Consider the following 20,606-nt stretch of genomic DNA (forward strand, 5'->3'; position numbering starts at 1 on the left):
ATTTATGCAACTGGCACCACAATACTATTTCAGTAATCTGCCTCCTAGTGAAAGCAAGGATATTCTACAGCAAGTCATGGATCACCTATCACCTATTTCAGCAATGAAAAAGGAGCAGAAAATGTGTGAGAAGTGCCCTGAAACTACTGAACAGAGATGTGCTGTGCAGTGACGCTGCAGAGCGTCCACACAGACCCTGATGTGCAATAACTGTCCCAAAGGCAGCGCGGCCGGCCCACTAGGGCAGTGCTGACGCGGACGAGGGTTCACGGCCCACACGGAGAGTCCTGAAAGGAAGAACACTCTGTATGTTATTTAAAAACTAAAAATAGAAGTTTTTATTGAGTTCTTTAAATTACTACCCCATGTTTTTCTTTTTACTGGAAAAGTTTTTAATCAACCATTAATTTGACCAAAATTTTAAAAAGCAAAGATATTTTGTAAATGTGTCGCAGACATGGGTGACAGAACCCTACTTTTTGTAGAAGACCTTCATCTGAATAAAGTCATGAGTTTTTCAGTAAGCCTCCACCAAGTCTTCTGGTAACTGTACAGAAGCAAGCCCACCACGGTCCATGGGAGATGGGTTAGACAGACAGATGTTCTTTCAGTTTTTCCATGATTTCATTCATTTTCTCGCCTGGAATTAACATCACAGTTCGCAGGGGCTTCACTGGTACATCATCAAAGGACCATCGGCCTCCCAGACACGTGTCGCTCTCCTCTTGCACGGAGTAGTTGAACTTCAGAATTGCCTTCTAAACCAAACAACCATAAATTTAAAATTCACACAAGCTGAAGGCAAAACTCATTTAATCAGTAACAAGAAATACAATAGTGTATTTGGCAAATGTAATAAGGCTGACAGCTAAAGGAAGCGCCAACGGGACAGTCAGGCAGACGTTACAAAGCACTCCCTAAGGAGATTTCTAACCTGCATGAAGAGTGTGGGTGGAAGCGTCCTACTTCTAAGAGGTGAACAAACAGCTGAGTGATATTAATACCCTTGCTTCCCTGGTGGCTCAGACAGAGGGTAAAGAATCTGCCTGCAAGGTAGGAGACACGGGTTCGAGCCCTGGGTTGGGAACATCCCCTGGAGAAGGGAATGGCAACCCACTCCAATATTCTTGCCTGGAAAACTCCATGGACAGAAGAGCCTGGAGGGCTACACCATGGGGTCGCATCGAGTCAGACACAACTGAGCTACTCACACTTCCACTTTCTTTCCCCTTTATAATTCTGAAGTCACTCGTGTTCACAGTCCCATTTGATTCTCAAAATAATCTTGGGATACACAAGTAAAATTAAGACTCATAACATTTGACAGTTAATAAGAAGGACCGTAAGGCTAGTCTTACCACTGTCCCAGCTGCTTCCTTGGCATAAAGCTGTCATGTGAGGACAGTAAGTCTGCGTGACCAACCCATCTTAAAACACCTGCACATTCGTCCTGACACGGTCTACCTCAAGTGCTGAGGCTCACATTTTAAACAATTTTCACTTATTTACTTCCTGAAAAACAAGGACAGAGCTGAATCTATAATGCTTTTGTCTTCAGTGGGCGCCTTTTAAAACAAGTGGTATCATCCAATCCAGGAAAAGGTGTCCTCCTCAGAGACTTAACGTTTTTGAGACAGGCAGCATGAGGAAGTATACGCGCGGGCATCTGGCTGTCCGTCATGGGCACAAGCTTACAGGGAGAGTCCCGCCAGGGGGATGGCCTCTAGGTCCTAGGGCCCGGGGTGGCATGGGAGCCAGCAACAGGGGCGCAGGGTCCACCCCCCCTTCCACACCCACCAGACAGTGGCTCCACGTTCCCTCAGACTCCACGTCCCCACCTGTGCACCCAGGCTAACACCCACCTCCCAGAGCCGTGTGAGAATGAAGACCTCATAGTAAGCACCCTGTAAATGCCCGACCAACAATCAGCTCCTCCCCACTGTGTTATTAACTCTCAGGTGCTGTAGATAAGGAGGTTTAAAGAGTGAATGGCCACACTTGAAGGACTTTGGCAGAAAGTGAGAGAGGAAGAAAATCCTTATTTACATTTAAACAAAGAGATGGAACAGGACAGTCTTACCTCGTAGAAAAATTCTTCTTCCGCATTTGCAAACATTAACTCCTCTTTCTTTTGGTTGCCCCGTTTCTTTTTGGAATTGCTTTTTCCTGCTTCCACAAATGTCTTGCTAATCAGAAGGTAGAAGTAACACTTCCCACATGGCTTGTTAGTTTTGTGTGCCTCTGCTAGTTCTTTCCTACAAGGTGCAGACACACACAGACACAAGGTTTGCCTGCTGGGTAAGACAAGATCCATGGACAAACCAGCACACAGAGAAAACCACGGAGACCTCTTCACGGAGTTCTGTGGTAACACGGGCTTAACGGAGTTTGATCTGGACGCTTCTAAAGCAGCCAGGCGCACTTCAGTTGATTATGGCAGCGCCTTTTATGATAAATGGTATGGTGACTCGCAGATTAACGGTCTGAGTTGTAGATACACAGCAACTTAACAGATGAGTCTCAAGTTCACACAGCATCACTGCTCTGTTAAAAATACCTAAGAATCTGGATTTTCTAAAACATTTAACTGAAACACACAAGGGCACACAGCCATTGAACCAATGCCATCAGAGCCATGACCTCTACAGTCTCGATTCACTGGCATCTGGGACTTATTTCTGGCCTGCAGAATTCTATGGCCAGACAGATGCCCTGAACTACCATGTCAATGAGACAGCAATGAAACCTTAACTCTTTCCTGCCTTCCTTTAAATCATACATAACCCTGTATGTCTGGCTAAACAAAAATGTAAAGAAACTCAAAACAACCCACATGGGCTTTCTTTCACAGGATCAGGAGAAAGCTGATCCTCCTTCTATGAAATCAAACAAACATATGAGCTCCAGCTGATCAGAAAAAAAGACAAGTTAAAACAAACAGGCAGGCACTGCAAGGACAGTATGAGCAGCAGCTAAGGGGCGGGGGAGAGGGAGGAAGAGCAAAACTGAAAAGCAATCGTATAAAGGAAAAACAAGAAACCAAAAGCTTTCAAACTATACTTGCATTCGCACCAGCTATTTCAAGGGCAATCACAAAGATGTACCCTGACCTCTCAGAAATAATACTCTGTAAAGCCTGGGGGTCCACCTGTAATTTCATCCTCCTCTATGTCAAAGCACAGGATTTCCCTGGTGTCTCAGATGGTAAAAACGTCAGCCTACAATGTAGGAGACCTAGGTTCGATCCCTGGGTCGGGAAGATCCCCTGGAGAAGGTAATGGTAACCCACTCCAATATTCTTGCCATGGACAAGAATGGGATAGAAAATCCCATGGACAGAGGAGCCTGGTAGGCTACAGTCCATGGGGTCACAAAGAGTGGGACATGACTGAGCGACCTCATTTCACTATGTCAAAGCACAGGCAATATCAATTCCTGTCTCTTCATATATTTAAAATACTCCTGTAAACTTAAGGCTCCTGCGTTAAAGCTTTAAAACAATAACAAACCCTGAGAAGCCTGAGAAGCAGTATCAGGACCATGGTTGCATTTGTCACAAAATATCCCAATGGAATTTAGGAATTTTACTGTTTTGTTATTGTAATTATTTACATTTCATTCGTGTAACAGAAATCTATCTCTGAAGTGGGTGAAAAACTTCCATCAAATGGGTGTTAAAGTATATATGAAATTCTTATTTTTATACCATTTAAATCTTTAAGATTATTAAGACTATTGTTACAACAGTCCTAAGGAATTAAAACTCTTTTAAAAAGCCTATTATTAGTAACTCATACATCTCTCAGGCACCCTCCCCACATGTGCTTAAACCAACATATCCCACCACCAACATATTTCCACACCAGTATATTCCATCGGAGTCACATTTCTGAATCTACTTGGGGGAAAAGCCTCCCTGTTGAAAGGCGTGTCCCAGTCTCTTACTGAAGCTGCTGGTGCATGGGCAACGCGATCTGTGGAGGAACGTTAATGAACCTCTCGCTCAGCAGAAAGCCCACAGGCCTGGCAGTGTCACTGAAAAGCCTGTCCAGCTGCTCAACCATGCTCTTCTCACAATTCTTCTCACAGAGGTGCAGAATCAACTCCTTAATTTGCTCAGCGCATGGGGTACCCTAGAAAGCAAAGAGAAGGCTCACTCTTTATCACAGGCCATCACCCACAGGAGAAAACATGGAAATAAGAGCTATCACTTTTCAGTATCTTACAGGTTAAGTGCGGTTTCCTGCCAAAACCTTTAAAAAAAACCTTACAAGTCTTCAGGTTTCCCTGATAGCTCAGTTGGTAAATAATCTGCCTGCAATGCAGGAGACCCTGGTTCAATTCCTGGGCCAGGAAGATCCACTGGAGAAGGGATAGGCCACCCACTCCAGTATTCTTGGGCTTCCCTTGTGTCTCAGCTGGTAAAGAATCTGCCCACAATGTGGGAGACCTGGGTTTGATCCCTGGGTTGGGAAGATCCCCTGGAGAGGGGAAAGGCTACCCACTCCAGTATTCTGGCCTGGAGAACAGTCCATGGGGTCACCAAAGGTCCAACACGACTGAGCAACTTTCACTTTACGAGTCTTCAGTGTTGATTACTTACTATTTTTCAAAAGTTAACTACACCTGGTTATTTACTAGCCCATACTGAGTGGTCAGAGAAGGTTATACTAACTCTCAGACATAGTGGGATAGAAACTGTAGTCCGTCTCATAAGATGAAAGTATCTGAAAAGTTCACTTAAAAATTAAAGTGCAGCCTGCATCTTATTCTAGGGGTAAATCCCCTGGGCTTTTTTTTTTAACTAGAACCCATCAATGAAATAAAATGAAACCCATCAATGAAAAGAATAAAAATGAATAAAAATGAATGAAAATACAAATAAATGTGAGTGTCCTCAATTTCAGGAAGCAATGAAGACTCAGAATCAAAGAAAACAGCTGCAGAGACGGCAAAAACAGCTGTGTCCACACCAACATCAGAAAACTCGTTCTTCAAAACCCAGATAACAATTCTCTATACCACAGGAAGTAAATGACTTTAACTGGGTACAGGTTATTCAAAGAAAAACAAAAATACCTTCATATTGAAAAAAGAATTACAGTAAGATTTCATAAGAGCACATGTCCTTATATTTAATATCTTTGTCTGATATAAAACACACTTTCATCATGGATTAAATAGAATTAACTTTTTAGTTAGGTTCTGGCCTAAGGAATAACCACTCTAATGGCCACCCGATGAAACCAACCTTTCTTTCAGTTAAATTTAAAAGACTTATGAAACCAAAAATCTCGTCTTCATCCACATCGTCATCGCTGTCTTCTGAAACATCCGTTTGCTGTTTCAAAAAGAAAAAAATACTCATTTTACATTTGGCTGAGAAGTGCAATACGAAGTCTTGGAATCTAGGCTGCATTTATCTTTTCATATTTCAAATGAAAACTGTTTTACTGTCATAGCCTCAGCAAAGCCTCAGGGACTAAAACTGTGTGGCGTTGTTCGCATCACTTTACCTCCCTGATTCTGTCCTCTTTTTACAGGCTGGGTGATCTCTTTCTGTTCTCCAATGTCTTTCCTGACTCTTAAGACATTCTGCTCAATGTATTATAAGTCTGGAACAGATAAGTCCTCATTAAGGAAACAATTTTAGTCTGTTTCCTAAGTGATGCTGGAGCCACCCAGGCTTGTTTGTGGGTCCACAACACTGTCTCACCTAAAACCCATGCTTCCAGAGCTCCGGCCAGTCGTGACCACAGGTGAAGATGAACAATGCCTCAGCGCAGGAGAGGAGAAGAGGGCAAGAGGGGGAACGAGGAACTACGAAATCAGCACCAAGAGTGAAGTACGTGACTCCTGAGCCATCCTCCCCTTTCGTGTTTTGACCGTCCTGGTTCAGCTCTACTCAAAGCATCGGCCACACTTTCACCTGCTGCTTGTCTGCTCATCCAAGCTGCAAACTCCTCCCACGGCTTCCCCAGCCCCCAGCCCATAGTCTGGCACAGACTAAGTCCTCAGGGAAGAAGTACTGAATGGATGAAATGAAATGAGGCTGCTGCTCTTCCCCCGAATGACAGCAGGGACCCCAGGTTTGCCCCGAGTGTCCCCGAACTTGTTCTGCGGGAAGGGGTCCCAGCACCACCGCTCAGCCAGGCACAGGAGCAGTCAGCGGTGCTAGGGCGCCTCCAGCGGCCGGGGCCTCAGAGCAGGAACACAGAGCAGAGTGGAACTGCCTGTGGGGGCCAAGTCAAAGCAGACAAGAGCTGCAGGGGGGCCTGCACCTGGGGAGGGTGAGGGGGCATGGCTCCTGGATCCGAGCTGACCACGCCCCTGAGGGGACCTCAGGCAAGGGGGCAACCAGGCTCTACAACAAAACACATCTACTGAACACGGAAGGGTAGGATGGCTCAGGCAAGGGCACTAAGGCCTAGGTCACCAAAACGAACGATGTGTCAAGATGAGAGAAGCCTTAGGCTCAACAAAACAAGAGGGTGCAAACGAGAAAATGAGAAGGCGGCTCAGGAGAGACCAGCAGTCCGGGTGAGAGGACCAAGGGCACGGCTGCTCTTGGGGAAAGAGCAGAGGGGAAAGAAGCAGAGGGAAACGTGCTGTGTTGACCTGCCCGGGCCCCCTGAGAGCAAGAGCAGACGGTGGGCCCCCAGCCACTGTGACAAAGCCTGTGTGGTACCGACAGGCTGCCGGCAGGGAGTGTGAAAAAGGCTCCCTTAGGACAAAGCCCTAAGAACCCCCGCAAACGCTCACTCGAAAAGCAGCAAGCACTCTGGAACAGGCTCAGCCCTCCTCGACAGGCCATTGGGCATCCAGGCAGCAGCACGGGGTCTGCTGGTCACCACATCACTGTCTCGTCCACCACCACCTGCCTCCCCTGCAAAAGCCACGCTGCTTGACCCGAGTCCGGCCTCCTCCCAGCCCACCCCTTACCTCTCCCGAGCCTCTTGGGTCCTGAGTCTCCAGCTGAGCGAGCACGTGCGGTCTGCACAGCCCACCCCTTCGCTCCACGACCCTCGAAAATGCCTTCTCTAGAAGAGTCCAAATGCCCCCCCTTCCACAGGGTGCAGGGAAAGTTCTGGCAGTCCCTGTCCTCGGGACGAGAAGTCTAGTCCCTGGGACACGCTGGGTGTCTCTGTGGGAGCCAAGGAAGCCATAATTGTACTTTAGATTTACTTCTGTGATCATTCAGTTAAAGGATGAATCCCCCAACTAAAGAATAAGCTTTTTCAAAACTAAAAGTGGCCGCTTCTCGTTGGTGTCCCTCAGGCCTCAGGACACTCATCAGCGAAAGCGCACGTGTATCTGCTGACAGAGCAGGCGGCCTGCTTCTCCCCACTGAGCCCGTGAGAGGAAGCCTCCGAGCTATCACTCCTTTCCTTCTCCTGACATGGCGTGCCAGAGGTTCTGAATGCTGCCGCAGGTCTGAAAAGTGTCTGCTGTGCAAAGATACTAGCGACTCCATCAATTTCAGGACATCAGGAGAGTCGGGGGTAAAAGCCAGATTGAGGTGTTTGGTGTTTAAGAGGAGAGGAGGTGGAAATCGAACGTAGGATATTTTTCAAGAATTTTGGCTTTGAAAACAAAGTGAGATGGCAGACACTGATGTTGTTAGAGTGGAACCTTAGACAGAGGTGGAACTGTTTTGCTTTTTTATAGTAAGCTAGACTATAGGTGCGGGGGATAGAAAAAAGACTTCATGCAGACGGCTATACGTATAGAGCCCATGCCAATACCAGACCTGGTTGTACACACCTTACCCTGTGCACCCACCACTCTGAAGGAACACCAGCACCATCTGCATCAACAGAGATCCACGCGGATATATGTGAAGGTCACTGGGAAGACTACCTTCCCCAGGTGGCCCTAATCACTTCTCTGATCCCACATTCTTTTCTGACACCGACCTAGACACTCCTCCCACTGAGGGGGGTCTGTGCACCCTCCCCGTGAACCTGCACGGACCTTCACATCAGCTCCTCAAGCAGATGCTGGAAATGACTCGGTACCATGATGCTCTGCACTTCCGCCTAGCTCTCTTGGGTAGGGAGGCCCACAGTCCCCGCTGGGCTCCCAGTGGAGTCAAGGGAGTGAGCCACCTTGCAAGAAAATCCTCCACCCCGCTGGAGCCTCTCCAGCTACTGTGACTGAAGCAAACAGGAGCCGCCCTCACCAAGCTCGGTTCCAAGTGCAGCTCCACGAACCAAGCAGAGGACTGTTCTGTCCTAAGACACGAAGCTGCGGGGCAGTCTGTCAGGCCACAGAGGTGACAGAACCAGCGGAGGATGCACGCAGAGGCGGGACTCGTCCCCAGCCTGCCCCTCCTCTCCCAAATGCCACCCCCTGCTTTGCATGATGCCACTCAAAGCTTCCCCCCTTTCCCGGTCACTGCCGAGCCTCCGTGCAGGCTCTGCCACTCAGTTCACTCACTCAACTACCGCTGGTGCAGCCCGAGTCCGTCCCTGCCCTCCCTGAGCAATCTCAACCCCTCTCATGACCTCAGTGACCATTTATCTGATGAAAACACCCCAGTCTCCAGCTGCTGCTCCACTGCTCACTTGCACGTATCACACGCAAATCAAATGCAAGATATACAAACCCACAGCCGTGTTCCCTCCCTGACCTGATTTCTCCTCTACACTTGGACTGTGCTTCTCCAGACAGACTCTGCAGAATCTTCTTCGACTCCTTTCCCCTCTCAGACCCAGTCACTCACTAAGCCCTGTCACATTTCACCTCCCCAGTCTCTTCCAAATCAGCCTACTTCTCTCCCTACCACCCACGGCCAGTGCCTGGATCACAATAACCCTGGATCGCCGAGATGGCCTGCTAGCCAGTAATACTTTCCAATCTGAATATCTGTCTGTGTGCTGTAAAAATCTGAGTTTCTGGCTTGTGTCCTATAAATTGGAAGGAACTTAGGATACAGAGCTAATTTAATCAGAATAAACACCACTGTCCTGCTCACCTTAATCACACTCCCAATATGGTTCTGTTGAATTAAGAGATCTGTGAGTTCTGCAGTGTTCACTGGGGCTTTTAGGAAAAGCTGAGAGAGAGAGAGAAAAAAATTATTTTAAAATCAAAGAATGGTTTCTAATAAAACTTCTCATTTCCATATGCAAATAAAAGTAGTGAACTTTCAAATGATTTGACCAGGAAGATGACCCAAAAAGCAACCCAAAAGGAAAGAAAAAGCTGAAGAGAATCAAAGAAGTCAAGGCACAGAGATCTGAGAAGAGGCAGTCGGTGCTAATTCAGGAGGTGCTGGGGAGGGTCAAGGATAGGGAGAAGAGAGGGGAGGGTGGACAGCAGGCCACAGACCCTGGAGGGTCCAACAGGTAGAGAACCAAGCCCTCTGCTGCTTGTGACACCAGATGGCAGAGCAGTGAAATAAGAGGATTATGTGAGAATTCCTCCAACCCCATAAAGTTGAGAAATGAATTAGAGAAAAACTGGGTAACAGCGCAAGTAATTAAAAGATGACAGGGAGGGCATTTTAGAACACAGAATACTTAAATATGTTCATCAAAGGAAGGAGTCTGGGAGCAGAGGCTCAAATAGGGGAGAAAGCCCTGGAAAAGGAAAAAAAGCATTCTTCCCTCCAGGCAAGGAAGGAAGGTAGGCATGGGAATTCTAAGAGAGTAAAACTGAAATCTGACAGAACTTACATTGAATGGCCTGGAATTTCTTAGAAGAGCAGACTCATGTGCAAGGAATAAAAGACCATACCTGCTGTAGTAACTTCTTAATTCCATCATAATCGTTATCTGAGATAGCATAAGCTTCAAATTCAATATTCACTTCCTGTAAATGACACACAAAATAAGTCATCATAACTCACTAAGACAACTCAGGCATTATTTTCCATTTGCCCATTTTTCTTTTCCCTCCACCCACCTTCCCGTCCTCCCCCATTCTTTTTGGCTCTATCTCCATCTACAGAACATGCCAGTGAAAAGGAGGAAAAGAAGAAAATGTTACCAAAAGAACTGTAACTGTCTAGGCTTCAAAATAAAAAGCAAACATCGCCAAGACTGCCATCTGCACAGACGACAAAGCACCTTCACACTATCTCATCTGAAACCAAAGCCTGAGAATAACAGAGTGCTCAGAGTGACCTGGTTTTAATGCAGAGAAAGTCTGTTCTGGGTAAAGCAAAGGAGAAACTATTACTTACCTGACTGCAGTAAGTGTGAGCAAAGAAATAAACGCTCCACAAGTCCCTGGCATTGCCTAGAGCTTGATTCAGCCCATGGATACAAGGCCAGGATTCATTCACTGGGCAAATATTTACAGAGTTCCGCTCTGCACCAAGCACTGTGACAGGCACTCAAGATGAAAAGCAGACATGAAGGATCACACCCTCGTGGAGCTTACAGTTTAGGTGGGAACACAGACATTAAGGAAATGGGCTTCCCTGGTGGCTCAGATGGTAAAGCGTCTGTCTGCAATGTGGGAGACCCGGGTTCGATCCCTGGGTCAGGAAGATCCCCTGGAGAAGGAAATGGCAGCCCATTCCAGTACCCTTGCCTGGAAAATCCCATGGACAGAGGAACGTGGTAGGCTACAGTCCATGGGGCCGCAAAGAGTCGGACACAACTGAGCGACTTCACTAAGGAAATAGTCATGGAAATAGAAGATCACACCTTTGTAGGCTACAAAACAGGTGAATGGGGCTATAAGAGCTTAAGTAATAGGAGTCAGAAATTCAGGAAAGGCTTCCCTTAGAGGAGTGATACTTGAGCTGGGAACTAAGGACTAGTAAAGAGAGTTCCAGGCACAGGGAACAGCACATACTAAGGCCCTGAGGCAGGAGGAAACTCACTGAGTGCAAGTAACCAAAAGCTCTGTGCAGCTAGGCAAACAGATCTCTCACTGTGAAACAACAGACTCTTAAGAAGCAACACCACTGAAATATTCCATAAATAAACAAAAGGATTACTTCACTCCTAAAACAAAACCTTAAAGGCTTTTAAGTGCTAAATAAGACCAGTCTTTGAGGATCCTAAATCATGCATTACTACTATTACTATTATTGCTGGAGGGTAAATTCTTACAAGCAGTATCGCTGAATCAGAGGACTTACATATTTTAAGCTTTGATTGTGTCACACTGCACCCTCCCCCCCAAAAAGGTTGCATCAATTTATCATCCCACCAATACTACATATAAGTGCCTAGTTTCTTACACTATCATCAGTGATGGTTACTATACAAATTTTCAATCACTGGTAGTCTGATTATCCATGTTAACACAAGAAGTATTAATTTCTACAACCCAGTTAGCTAAACAGCCAGTTAAAAGTTCTAAATAAAAAATGGTGAGACCACGTTCAAGGAAGGGGCCACAGTAAAGGGCTGTTCTGTAGGGAAAGTTCTGTTCCATGGAGCTTTATCACATTATTGGCCAGACACATATTAATACATCTTTTGTTGCCTAAACATTATTGACTGAAGACGTTTCAATATTCACCTACATAACCTGACAGCCACAGGCGTTTGTTTCTGCAAAAACCCCCCAGTCAGTAATGAGTTATTACACACCCCTCACCATAACCACAGTCCTCACCCTGCACCCACACTTCCCCCACTCATGTTCCTCTCCCCATCACTCTCTTCCTTATTCTGATCCCGCCATACCAGCTGTCCAATAACCATGAGAACTTTGGATTTTCTTACAAATGAAACGGGAACCCATTGGAGCAGTCAGAGCAGGGAAAGGAGAACAAAGCTACACTTTTTTTTTTCTGGCCATGCCATGCAGCATGGAGATCTTAGTTCTGCAACCAGGGATCAAACCCAGGTCCCATGCAGTGGAAGGGTGGAGTCTTAACCTAGACAGCCAGAAAAGTCTCCAGACCTATATTTTTAAAAGATATCTCTGGTGTGGGTGGAGGTGAGATTGGAAGTTAACAAGAATGAGGAAAGGCAAGCCAGTTAAAACGTACTACAGAAGTCCAGGCAAGAGACAGTGGAAGAGTGGCCTGTGACCAGCACAGAATCACTGATGAGAAATGTCTGGATACTGATGGTAAAGCCAACAAGATTTTGAAGAAAAGAGAGGAATTATATTTAACTTTCAGGTTTTGAACTTGAGCAATTCGTGAATTTGGGAACCATTTATGAAAGCAGGTAAGTCAGGAGGTGCCAGGTGAAAAAGAACCAGGAATGGCTTTCTTGACATAAGAGAAGCCATTCTGGCCTCAGCCATTTTGGATTCTAAGCCTGGCCACAGTGCTTGCCCTCAAACAGGTCTCAGTAATTAATTATCTGAAGGATACAGAGGAACAGAGAAAAGGTAAACAACAGTGTGGTGATAAAAGTCCCAGTTCCTCCTCAAACGATATAAATAATATGAGATCTGTAGGAACTAAGGTCTCTGGTGGAGGATGGAATAAAGATGGTGACCCTTCTGACTTCAATTAACTAAAGCTGGGACTCTATCAACCTTTGCCTCAATTTTATGCTTAATTCTCCTCTGCTTAAGCCCATTCATGAATATACATGTACACTTAACTTAAAAAAAAACATGTCTTTTAGGGGATTGGAATACAAAAGTAGGAAGTCAAGAGATAATAACTAGCAGGTTTGGCCTTGGAGTACAAAATGAAGTAAAGCAAAGGCTAACAGAGTTTTGTCAAGAGAACACACTGGTCATAGCAAACACCCTCTTCCGACAACACAAGAGACGACTCGACACATCGACATCACCAGATGGTGAATATCGAAATCAGATTGATTACATTATTTGCAGCCAAAGATGGAGCAGCTCTATATAGTCAGCAAAAACAAGACCTGGAACTGACCGTGATTCAGATGACGGGCTCTTTATTTCAAAATTCAGGCTTAAACTGAAGAAACCAAGGAAAAGCACTAGGCCATTCAGGTGACTTAAATCAAATCCCTTATGATTATACAGTAGAAGTGACAAATCGATTCAAGGGATTAGATCTGATAGACAGAATGCCTGAAGAACTATGGATGGAGGTCAGAACACTGTACAGGAAGCAGTCACCAAAACCAACCCAAAGGAAAAAGAAATGCAAGCAGGCAAAGTGGTTGTCTGAGGAGGCTTTATAAATAGCTGAGAGAAGGAGTGAAAGGAAATGGAGAAAAGGAGATATACCCAACTGAATGCAGAGTTCCAGAGAACAGCAAGGACAAATAGGAAAGTCTTTTTAAGTTAAAAATACAAAGAAACAGATGAAAACAACAGAATGGGAAAGACTAGAGATCTCTTCAAGAAAACTGGAGATATCAAGGGACCGTTTCATGCAAGGACAGGCACAACAAAGGACAGAAAAGGTAAGGACCGAACGGAAGCAGAAGAGACTAAGAAGAGATGGCAAGAATACAGAGAACTATACAAAAAAGGTCTTCATGACCCAGATAACCACAATGGTGTGCTCACTTACCTAGAGCCAGACAGACATCCTGAAGTGTGAAGTCAAGTGGGCCTTAGGAACCATTACTATGAACAAAGCTAGTGGAGGTGATGGAATTCCAGCTGAGTGATTTCAAATCCTAAAAGATTATGCTGTCGAAGTGCTGCACTCAAATTTGGAAAACTCAGCAGTGGCCACAGGACTGGAAAAGGTCAGTGTTCATTCCAATCCTAAAGAAGGGCAATGTCAAAGAATGTCCAAACTATCATACAATTGCGCTCATTTCACATGCTAGCAAGACTATGCTCAAAATCCTTAGAGGCTTCAGCAGTACGTGAACTGAGAACTTCCAGATGTACAAGCTGGGTTTATAAAAAGAAGAGGAACCAGAGATCAAATTGCCAACATTCGATGGCATAGAGAAAGCAAGGGAATTCTCAAAAAACATCTACTTCTGTTTCACTGACTATGCTAAAGCCTTTGACTGTACGGATTACAACAAACTGTAGAAAATTTTTAAAGAGATAGAAATACCAGACCACCTTACCTGTCTTCTGAGAAACCTATATGCTGGTCAAGAAGCAACAGTTAGAACCAGATATGGAACAATAGGCTGGTTCAAAATTTGGGAAAGGGCTTGTCAAGGCTGTATACTGTCACCTTACTTATTAAACTTCTATGAAGAGAACAGCATGAGAAATGCCAGGTTGATTGACTCACAAGCTGGAATCAAGACGGTCAAAATATCAACAACCTCAGATATGCAGATGGTATCACTCTAATGGCAGAAAGTGAAAAGAAACTGAAGAGCCTCTTGATGACGGTGAAAAGAGGAGAGTGAAAAAGCTGGCTTAAACTCAACATTAAAAAAAACACACTAAGATCATGACATCCAGTCCAATCACTTCATGACAAATAGAGGGGGAAAAAATGTAAACAGTGACAGATTTTTATTTTCTTGGGCCCCCAAATCACTGCGGACAGTAACTGCAGCCACAAAATTGAAAGATGCTTGCTCCTTAGAAGGAAACCTATGACAAACCCAGATAGCATATTAAAAAGCAGAAACATCACTATGCTGTCAAAGGTCTGTACAGTCAAAGCTATCTATAGTTTTTCCACCAGTTATGTATGGATGTGAGAGTTGAACCATAGAGAAGGCTGAGCACCGAAGAACTGATGCTTTTGAATTGTGTTATTAGAGAAGACTCTTGAGAGTCCCCTGGACTGCAGGCAGATCAAACCATTCAATCCTAAAGGAAATCAACTCTGAATATTCATTGAATAACTGATGATGAAGTTAAAGCTCCAATACTTCGGCCACCTGATATGAAGAGCCAACTCACTGGAAAGACCCTGATGCTGGGAAAGACAGAGGGCAAGAGAAGGGGGAGGCTGAAATTGTTAGCTAGGAAGGATGAGGATGAAATTGTTAGGTAGGAAGTTAGGCATGAGCAGAGAAGGGTGGCCGAGCCAAAAACGATGCACGCTGATCTCTAAACCCCATCCCAGACGTGACTAGAAGAGCTCACAGATATGAATACCCACAGAGACGTACCCTAGACACAGGGTGGATACAAACCAATCACAGGGGCTTCCTCAAATAACCTTAGGCAGCTAGGAGCCCATTAACGGTTCATAAGTATTCTACACATATATACATCTGATTACAACAGACTGAATTATGGGAAGAGATGCACAATAGAGCCTGCTATCATGCAACTGTCAATTGGTCTTGAGTGCATGCCCATTTGCATCCCATTTTGTGATTGGTGTTGGGTACAAGCCCTATTTTGCACACTGGACAACCAAAAGGAGGAGACGGGAAGTAAAAAAAGAGGGAAACCAAAACGGATCATTACAGTAACTCCATTGGGGTAGGCCTGCTTCTGTGTCTTGGGAGTATCTATTTAATAAAAGATCTGTCTGCTTGAGCTGTAACTGAGCTGTAACTTGTCTGTTGTTTTAAACTCTTTAGTCCATCATTCCAAATTTTTGTTGGCAATGAGACAAGAACTGAGGGAGAAAAATAAAACAACCTGACAGGATGGTTGGGTAGCAGCACCGAATCATGCTGCAGTCCATGGGGTCGCAGAGAGTTGGACATGAATTAGTGACTGAACAACAACTTAAAACCACCCCAGTTTTGCTGTTTGGAGAGACACGGCTTTGGGAAAGATCCTCGGTGTTCTCCTTATTTGCTGCAAGAATAAATTCTTCCTTCTTCCGATCTTGGGCTTGGTTGTGTCTACAGGCTCGACACCCAGCAAGAAAGGACCTGTTTTTGGAAAACATTTACAGACGTGGGAAAGTCTAGGAGCATAAATTACCACTTTGGCTTTGGACATGTTACGTTTGGGGTACCTATTAGGCATTCTAGGGTCTTAAGGACCATTCAGTCTTAATTACTCATTCAACAAACATTCAGTTCAGTTCAGTCACTCAGTCGTGTCTGACTCTTTGTGACCCCATGGACTGCAGCACGCCAGGCTTCCCTGGCCATCACCAACTCCTGGAGCTCACTCAAACTCATGTCCATTGAGTCGGTGATACCATCCTACCATCTCATCCTCTGTCCTCCCATTCTCCTCCCACCTTCAATCTTTCCCAGCATCAGGGTCTTTTCCAATGAGTCAGTTCTTCACATCAGGTGGCCAACTTATAGGAGCTTCAGCTTCAGCATCAGCCCTTCTAAAGAAAATTCAGGACTGATTTCCTTTAGGATGGACTGGCTGGATCTCCTTGCAGTTCAAGGAACTCTCAAGAGTCTTCTCCAGCACCACAGTTCAAAAGCATCAATTCTTCCATGCTCAGCTTTCATGGCAACCCACTCCAGTGTTCTTGCCTGGAGAAACCCAGGGACGCGGGAGCCTGGTGGGCTGCCATCTATGGGGTCACACAGAGTCGGACATGACTGAAGCGACTTAGCAGCAGCAGTAGCAGCAGCTTTCTTTATGGTCCAATTCTCACATCCATACATGACTACTGAAAAACACATAGCTTTGACTAGACGAACCTTTGTTGGCAAAGTAATGTCTCTGAAAGAAAGTGTTAGTCGTCAGTCGTGCCCGACTCTGCCATCCCATGGACTGCAAACCACCAGGCTCCTCTGTCCATGGAATTCCTCAGGCAAGAATACTGGAGTGGGCTGCCATTTCCTTCTCCAGGGGATCTTCCCGACCCAAGGATTGAACCCAGGTCGCCTGCACTGCAGGCAGATTCTTCCCCGACTGAGCTTTGTTGGCAAAGTAACGTCTCTGCTTTTTAACGAACAACAAACATTAAGTATCCCTAGAGCCAGGCTCTATGGTAGGACCCAGTTCTATGAGAACGTGTCACCAGGACTTGGTTTGAAGGGAAGATACGTCGACTTAGCCGAGACTTGAACAGAGGGAAATCACTGCAGGAATAATACAGGCGGCGCGCAGAGCTGAGGAGGCGGCGGGCCTCCGAGAAACGCGGCGGGGCCGCCGTGAGGGAGGCGGGCACCGCGACCCCCGGCGTGGAGGCCGCGGGGAGGACAGTGGATGGACTCGGGTCCTTGGCGACCCAGGAAGATTTGTGGCTTCAGCCTGAAAACTAAACACAGTCACCGAGGAGGGTGTTGCGGCGACAGGAGGGCCCAGGGCCCCGCGCCGCCCCGGCCCGGGTAGGCCTTTTGAAAACACCTTTGCGGCTGCGGTGTGTCAAAGACCGACATGGGGCCTGTGTGAGGGCCTTTCCTCACCTCCAGGTTCTGTTTCAAGACCCCCAGGTAGCGGGAAGCCGCCACTTCAGGCAGCTCACCCATTCACACGAGTTTGGTTGTCAAAAAGTTTATGGTTTTTTTTCCCCAGACAGAAGGTAAACCGGGGTCGCACGGGGGTCTCACCTCATTGACGACCTCGTCCTCTTCATCCTCTTCTTCGTCACTGTCGTCTTCGTCGTCCTCCTCCTCCACTTCATCCTCCTCTTCCTCGGCGCCCAGAGCCGGGGGCAAACGGCTCACAGCACGCCGCTTCGGCCGCGACGCCATGTTACCGGCGCCTCTGCGCCTGCGCAACCCCCGCGCGCCCGCCCTTCCGGATCCACCCATTCAAGCAGAGGTGGGGCGGGTGGGAGGACACGAAGACCCTCGGCGCGGAGTCGGCGTCAACCCCACAGCCGTGAAGTCCGAAAGTCAAGTCCAATTTGGGGGGGTCCTATCTTGGCCTTTTCTTCCTCCTTCCATCGAGCGACTCGTCTTTCCAAGGTTCTCCTCACCCCCCCGCTTTGCGCAGTGGTTTGACCCATCTCACTAGGTCGCTGGGCCTGGGTGTCAGTGCGCATGCGCCAGCTTCGGCGCGGGCTCCTGGATCCCCCACCCCCGGCGCAGGTGCCCAGTAACTGGGGGCGGGGCTTGGGCTGTCGTCATGGCAACGCCGGCCACGTGGTGAGGGGGCCGTCCTCCCGGCTCTGCGCTGCGCGCCGCAGCCCGGCGACCTGCCTGCGGAAACCCCGAGAGTCCGCCCGGAGTGGGCGCCTGACCAGCGCCTCGCCAACCCGGCCAGGTAGGTGTCGCCTGTGCACGGTACCGACGAAGACACAAGAGTTTCGCTGACGCACGGGTACCCGCCTGCGGCACTGCCCGTGCGTGTCGAGTTGGCAGTGGAACCCCTTAGGCCGCTGCTGGCCTGGGTGGGCGCTGGGCCGTGGTGCGCGGTCCCCAAAGGGAAGGAAGGTCGCGGGACCAGAGCAGATGCCTCAACCCGGCGGGCGTCGCCCAGCACAGTCGGTGGCACAGCCTTGTCTGTAACCATAATGCGATCCTGATACCTACCCTTAGCCCACTGTTCTTAAGCGCATTTCTCGATCTGAAGGTTTCTTTAAAATCACGCATCGACCTCACCTGCTTTAGGGCAAGTTGTTATTGGTTCAGTCGCTAAGTTGTGTCCAACTCGGGGACCCCCATGGACTTCAGCAAGCCAGGCTTGCAATGCAGGAGACTCAGGTTGGATCCCTGGGTAGGGAAGGTCCCCCTGGAGAAGGAAAGGAGTACCCACTCCAGTATTCTTGCCTGGAGATTTCTGTGGACAGAGAATCCTGGCCCATGGGGTCTCAAAGAGTCAGACACGACTGAGGGACTGACACTTTCACTTAGGGCTTTCCTGGGGGCTCAGACAGTAAAGGATCTCCCTTCTATGCAGTAGACCTGGATTTGATCCCTGGGGTCAGCAAGATCCCCTGGAGTAGGAAATAGCAATCCACTCCAGTATTCTTGCCTGAAAAATCCCGTGAACAGAGGAGCTTAGCAGGCCATAATCCATTGGGTCTAAAAAAGCCGGACATGACCGAGCAATTAACACTTTCAGCACCTGTAGGGATATCTAAAGGACAGACCTGAGCCTATTTTGAGAAAACACAGTGGAGAGGACTGTGGTAAACTAGAGGGCATGTACCCAGCAGCTCTGCAAGTTGTGGCCTAGTGGAAAAGTTGCCCAGTGTTCTTAGTTCTCACTTTGCAAGAAAACCTGGAGTGCTGGACTTTTACCAAAAAACATGATTTGTAAAACTTGTGCCAAATGAAAGTCATCTACCAGTCAGATTTATCCCACAGACTGGCAGTTTGCAGTCTGTTAATGTTATTTGGGGAAAAAAATCATTAGAGAAGACATCAGCTTTCTGAGAGCGAGGTCTATATCTTTCCTTTTTCTCTCTGTAAAATGAGCAGAGTAGGAGGGAAGTATGATTGCAAAAAAGGAATGAGCTGTTCCTAAGTCTGTTGCCCCCTTCTCCTCTTTCCCTGGATCTTTCCCAGCAACAGGGTCTTTTCCAATGAGTCAGTTCTTCGCATCAGGTGGCCAAAGTAATAGAGCTTCAGCTTCAGCATCAGTCCTTCCAGTGAATATTCAGGGTTGATTTCGTTTAGGATTTACTGGTTTGATCTTGTAGTCCAAGAACTCTCAAGAGTCTTCTCCACCACAGTTTGATCATAGGAATTCTATTTTCAATGTTTTGAGGAACATACTGTTTTGTAGTTTGCAAATTTTCCTCAATAAGCATGTAGTGCTTTGATAGGAGAAGAGGGGAAAAACCTTTCTTTGTGCCTTGGTGTCGCGTCCCCAGTGTTGAGCTCATGGTCAGATTGTGAGTTAGAGCAGTGAGTGTAAATAAATGGACTACCCATGGTTTTTGTCCTTCAAGAAAGTCCAGTACTGATCCGGGGAACTTCACTCAGTCAGGGACTAGATTGCCAACCCACTGGCTCAGTCTTCACCTTGAGCTCAACTCAGAATTTATCTTTTTTTTTTTTACTGAATATAATTGCTTTACAATATTGTGTTAGTTTCTGCTGTACAACAGCATGAGTCAGCTATATGCACACATATATCCCCTCCCTTCTGAGCCTCCCTCGAACCTCCCCCAACACCCCACCCCTTTGGGTCATCACAGAGCTCCGAGCTGAGCTCCCTGGGCTGTACAGCAGCTTCCCACTAGCTACGTATTTTACACGTGGTGATGTATATATGTGAATGCCAGTCTCCCAATTCACCCCATCCTCCCTTTCCCCCTGTGTCCACATGTCTGTTTTCCACATCTGTATTTCTCTTCCCGCCTTGGCGATAGGTTCATCTGTACCATTTTTCTAGATTCCACATACATGCGTTAATATTTGATATTTGTTTTTCTCTTTCTGACTTATTAATGCTCCACTCTGTATAACGGAGTCTGGCGTTTATCTTGAAGGAGCAAAGAGGTGGTAGCATATGCTTGGGAGACCGGGCCTGGGCTCCAGACCTGGGTTACATTTTATTATTACCTCTGCCAACTACTGTGTTGTGCAGCCTTGAGCATGTTACTCAAACCTTCAGAGCTTTAGTTTCCTCTTCTGTAAAAAAGGAATAATACTCCCTTCCTTGCTGGTTTAAATGAGGATTAAGATCTTGCTTGTAAAATGCTTAGCCCCATAAATTACACATGTAAGTGCCAGATGAAAGGGCTGCTGCTGCTGCTAAGTCGCTTCAGTCGTGTCCGACTCTGCGTGACCCCATAGACGGCAGCCCAACAGGCTCCCCCGTCCCTGGGATTCTCCAGGCAAGAACACTGGAGTGGGTTGCCATTTCCTTCTCCAATGCATGAAAGTGAAAAGTGAAAGTGAAGTCGCTCAGTCGTCTCCGACTCCTGGCGACCCCATGGACTGCAGCCCACCAGGCTCCTCCATCCATGGGGTTTTCCAGGCAAGAGTACTGGA

General features: G+C 46.9%; 3 protein-coding genes across 15 annotated transcripts in view; 2 read left to right on the forward strand and 1 right to left on the reverse strand.

Annotated features, from left to right (window-relative positions):
* DHX32 (DEAH-box helicase 32 (putative)) overlaps window positions 1-531 on the forward strand; it is a 53,036-nt gene extending 52,505 nt beyond the window's left edge. For both annotated transcript variants that reach the window (XM_081533271.1, XM_081533282.1), the window contains exon 12: window positions 1-531. In XM_081533271.1, the coding sequence (XP_081389397.1) occupies window positions 1-172 (172 nt within the window). In that variant the 3' untranslated portion in view covers window positions 173-531.
* On the reverse strand, window positions 312-17,420 carry BCCIP (BRCA2 and CDKN1A interacting protein). Of its 2 annotated transcripts, XM_081533325.1 has the most exons (7): window positions 17,268-17,420; window positions 9,742-9,816; window positions 8,978-9,058; window positions 5,252-5,341; window positions 3,946-4,133; window positions 2,081-2,255; window positions 312-758 (listed from the first exon to the last, which is right to left on the reverse strand). In XM_081533325.1, exons 1-7 carry the CDS (start codon window positions 17,409-17,411, stop codon window positions 588-590), a joined length of 924 nt encoding a protein of 307 aa, XP_081389451.1. In that variant the 5' UTR covers window positions 17,412-17,420; the 3' UTR covers window positions 312-587. The 2 variants fall into 2 exon arrangements, with proteins under 2 accessions (XP_081389451.1, XP_081389460.1); XM_081533334.1 differs by lacking the exons at window positions 8,978-9,058; window positions 9,742-9,816; window positions 17,268-17,420 and adding an exon at window positions 6,943-7,225.
* UROS (uroporphyrinogen III synthase) overlaps window positions 16,819-20,606 on the forward strand; it is a 23,803-nt gene continuing 20,015 nt past the window's right edge. For 9 of the 11 annotated variants that reach the window (XR_014066498.1, XM_081533353.1, XM_081533385.1 and 6 more), the window contains exon 1: window positions 17,812-17,925. The gene's annotated coding sequence lies outside the window, so the exon portion shown is untranslated. Of the gene's footprint in view, window positions 17,046-17,811; window positions 17,926-20,606 lie in introns of those variants that run through there. The other 2 variants (XM_081533403.1, XM_081533370.1) reach the window with 2 other exon arrangements.

The sequence above is a fragment of the Giraffa tippelskirchi genome, chromosome 2 (genome assembly GCF_054371585.1).
Source record: "Giraffa tippelskirchi isolate mGirTip1 chromosome 2, T2T-mGirTip1v1.2.pri, whole genome shotgun sequence".
In the NCBI taxonomy this organism is placed as follows: domain Eukaryota; kingdom Metazoa; phylum Chordata; class Mammalia; order Artiodactyla; family Giraffidae; genus Giraffa; species Giraffa tippelskirchi.

Coding starts and splice junctions, on each gene's coding strand:
- BCCIP (XM_081533325.1), bottom strand. CDS start 17,411: ATGGCGTCGCGGCCGAAGCGGCGTGCTGTGAGCCGTTTGCCCCCGGCT. Junction 9,059..9,741: donor TTAAGAAGTTACTACAGCAG/GTATGGTCTTTT, acceptor TCTCTCTCTCAG/CTTTTCCTAAAAGCCCCAGT. Junction 759..2,080: donor AAGAAGAATTTTTCTACGAG/GTAAGACTGTCC, acceptor TGTTTGGTTTAG/AAGGCAATTCTGAAGTTCAA.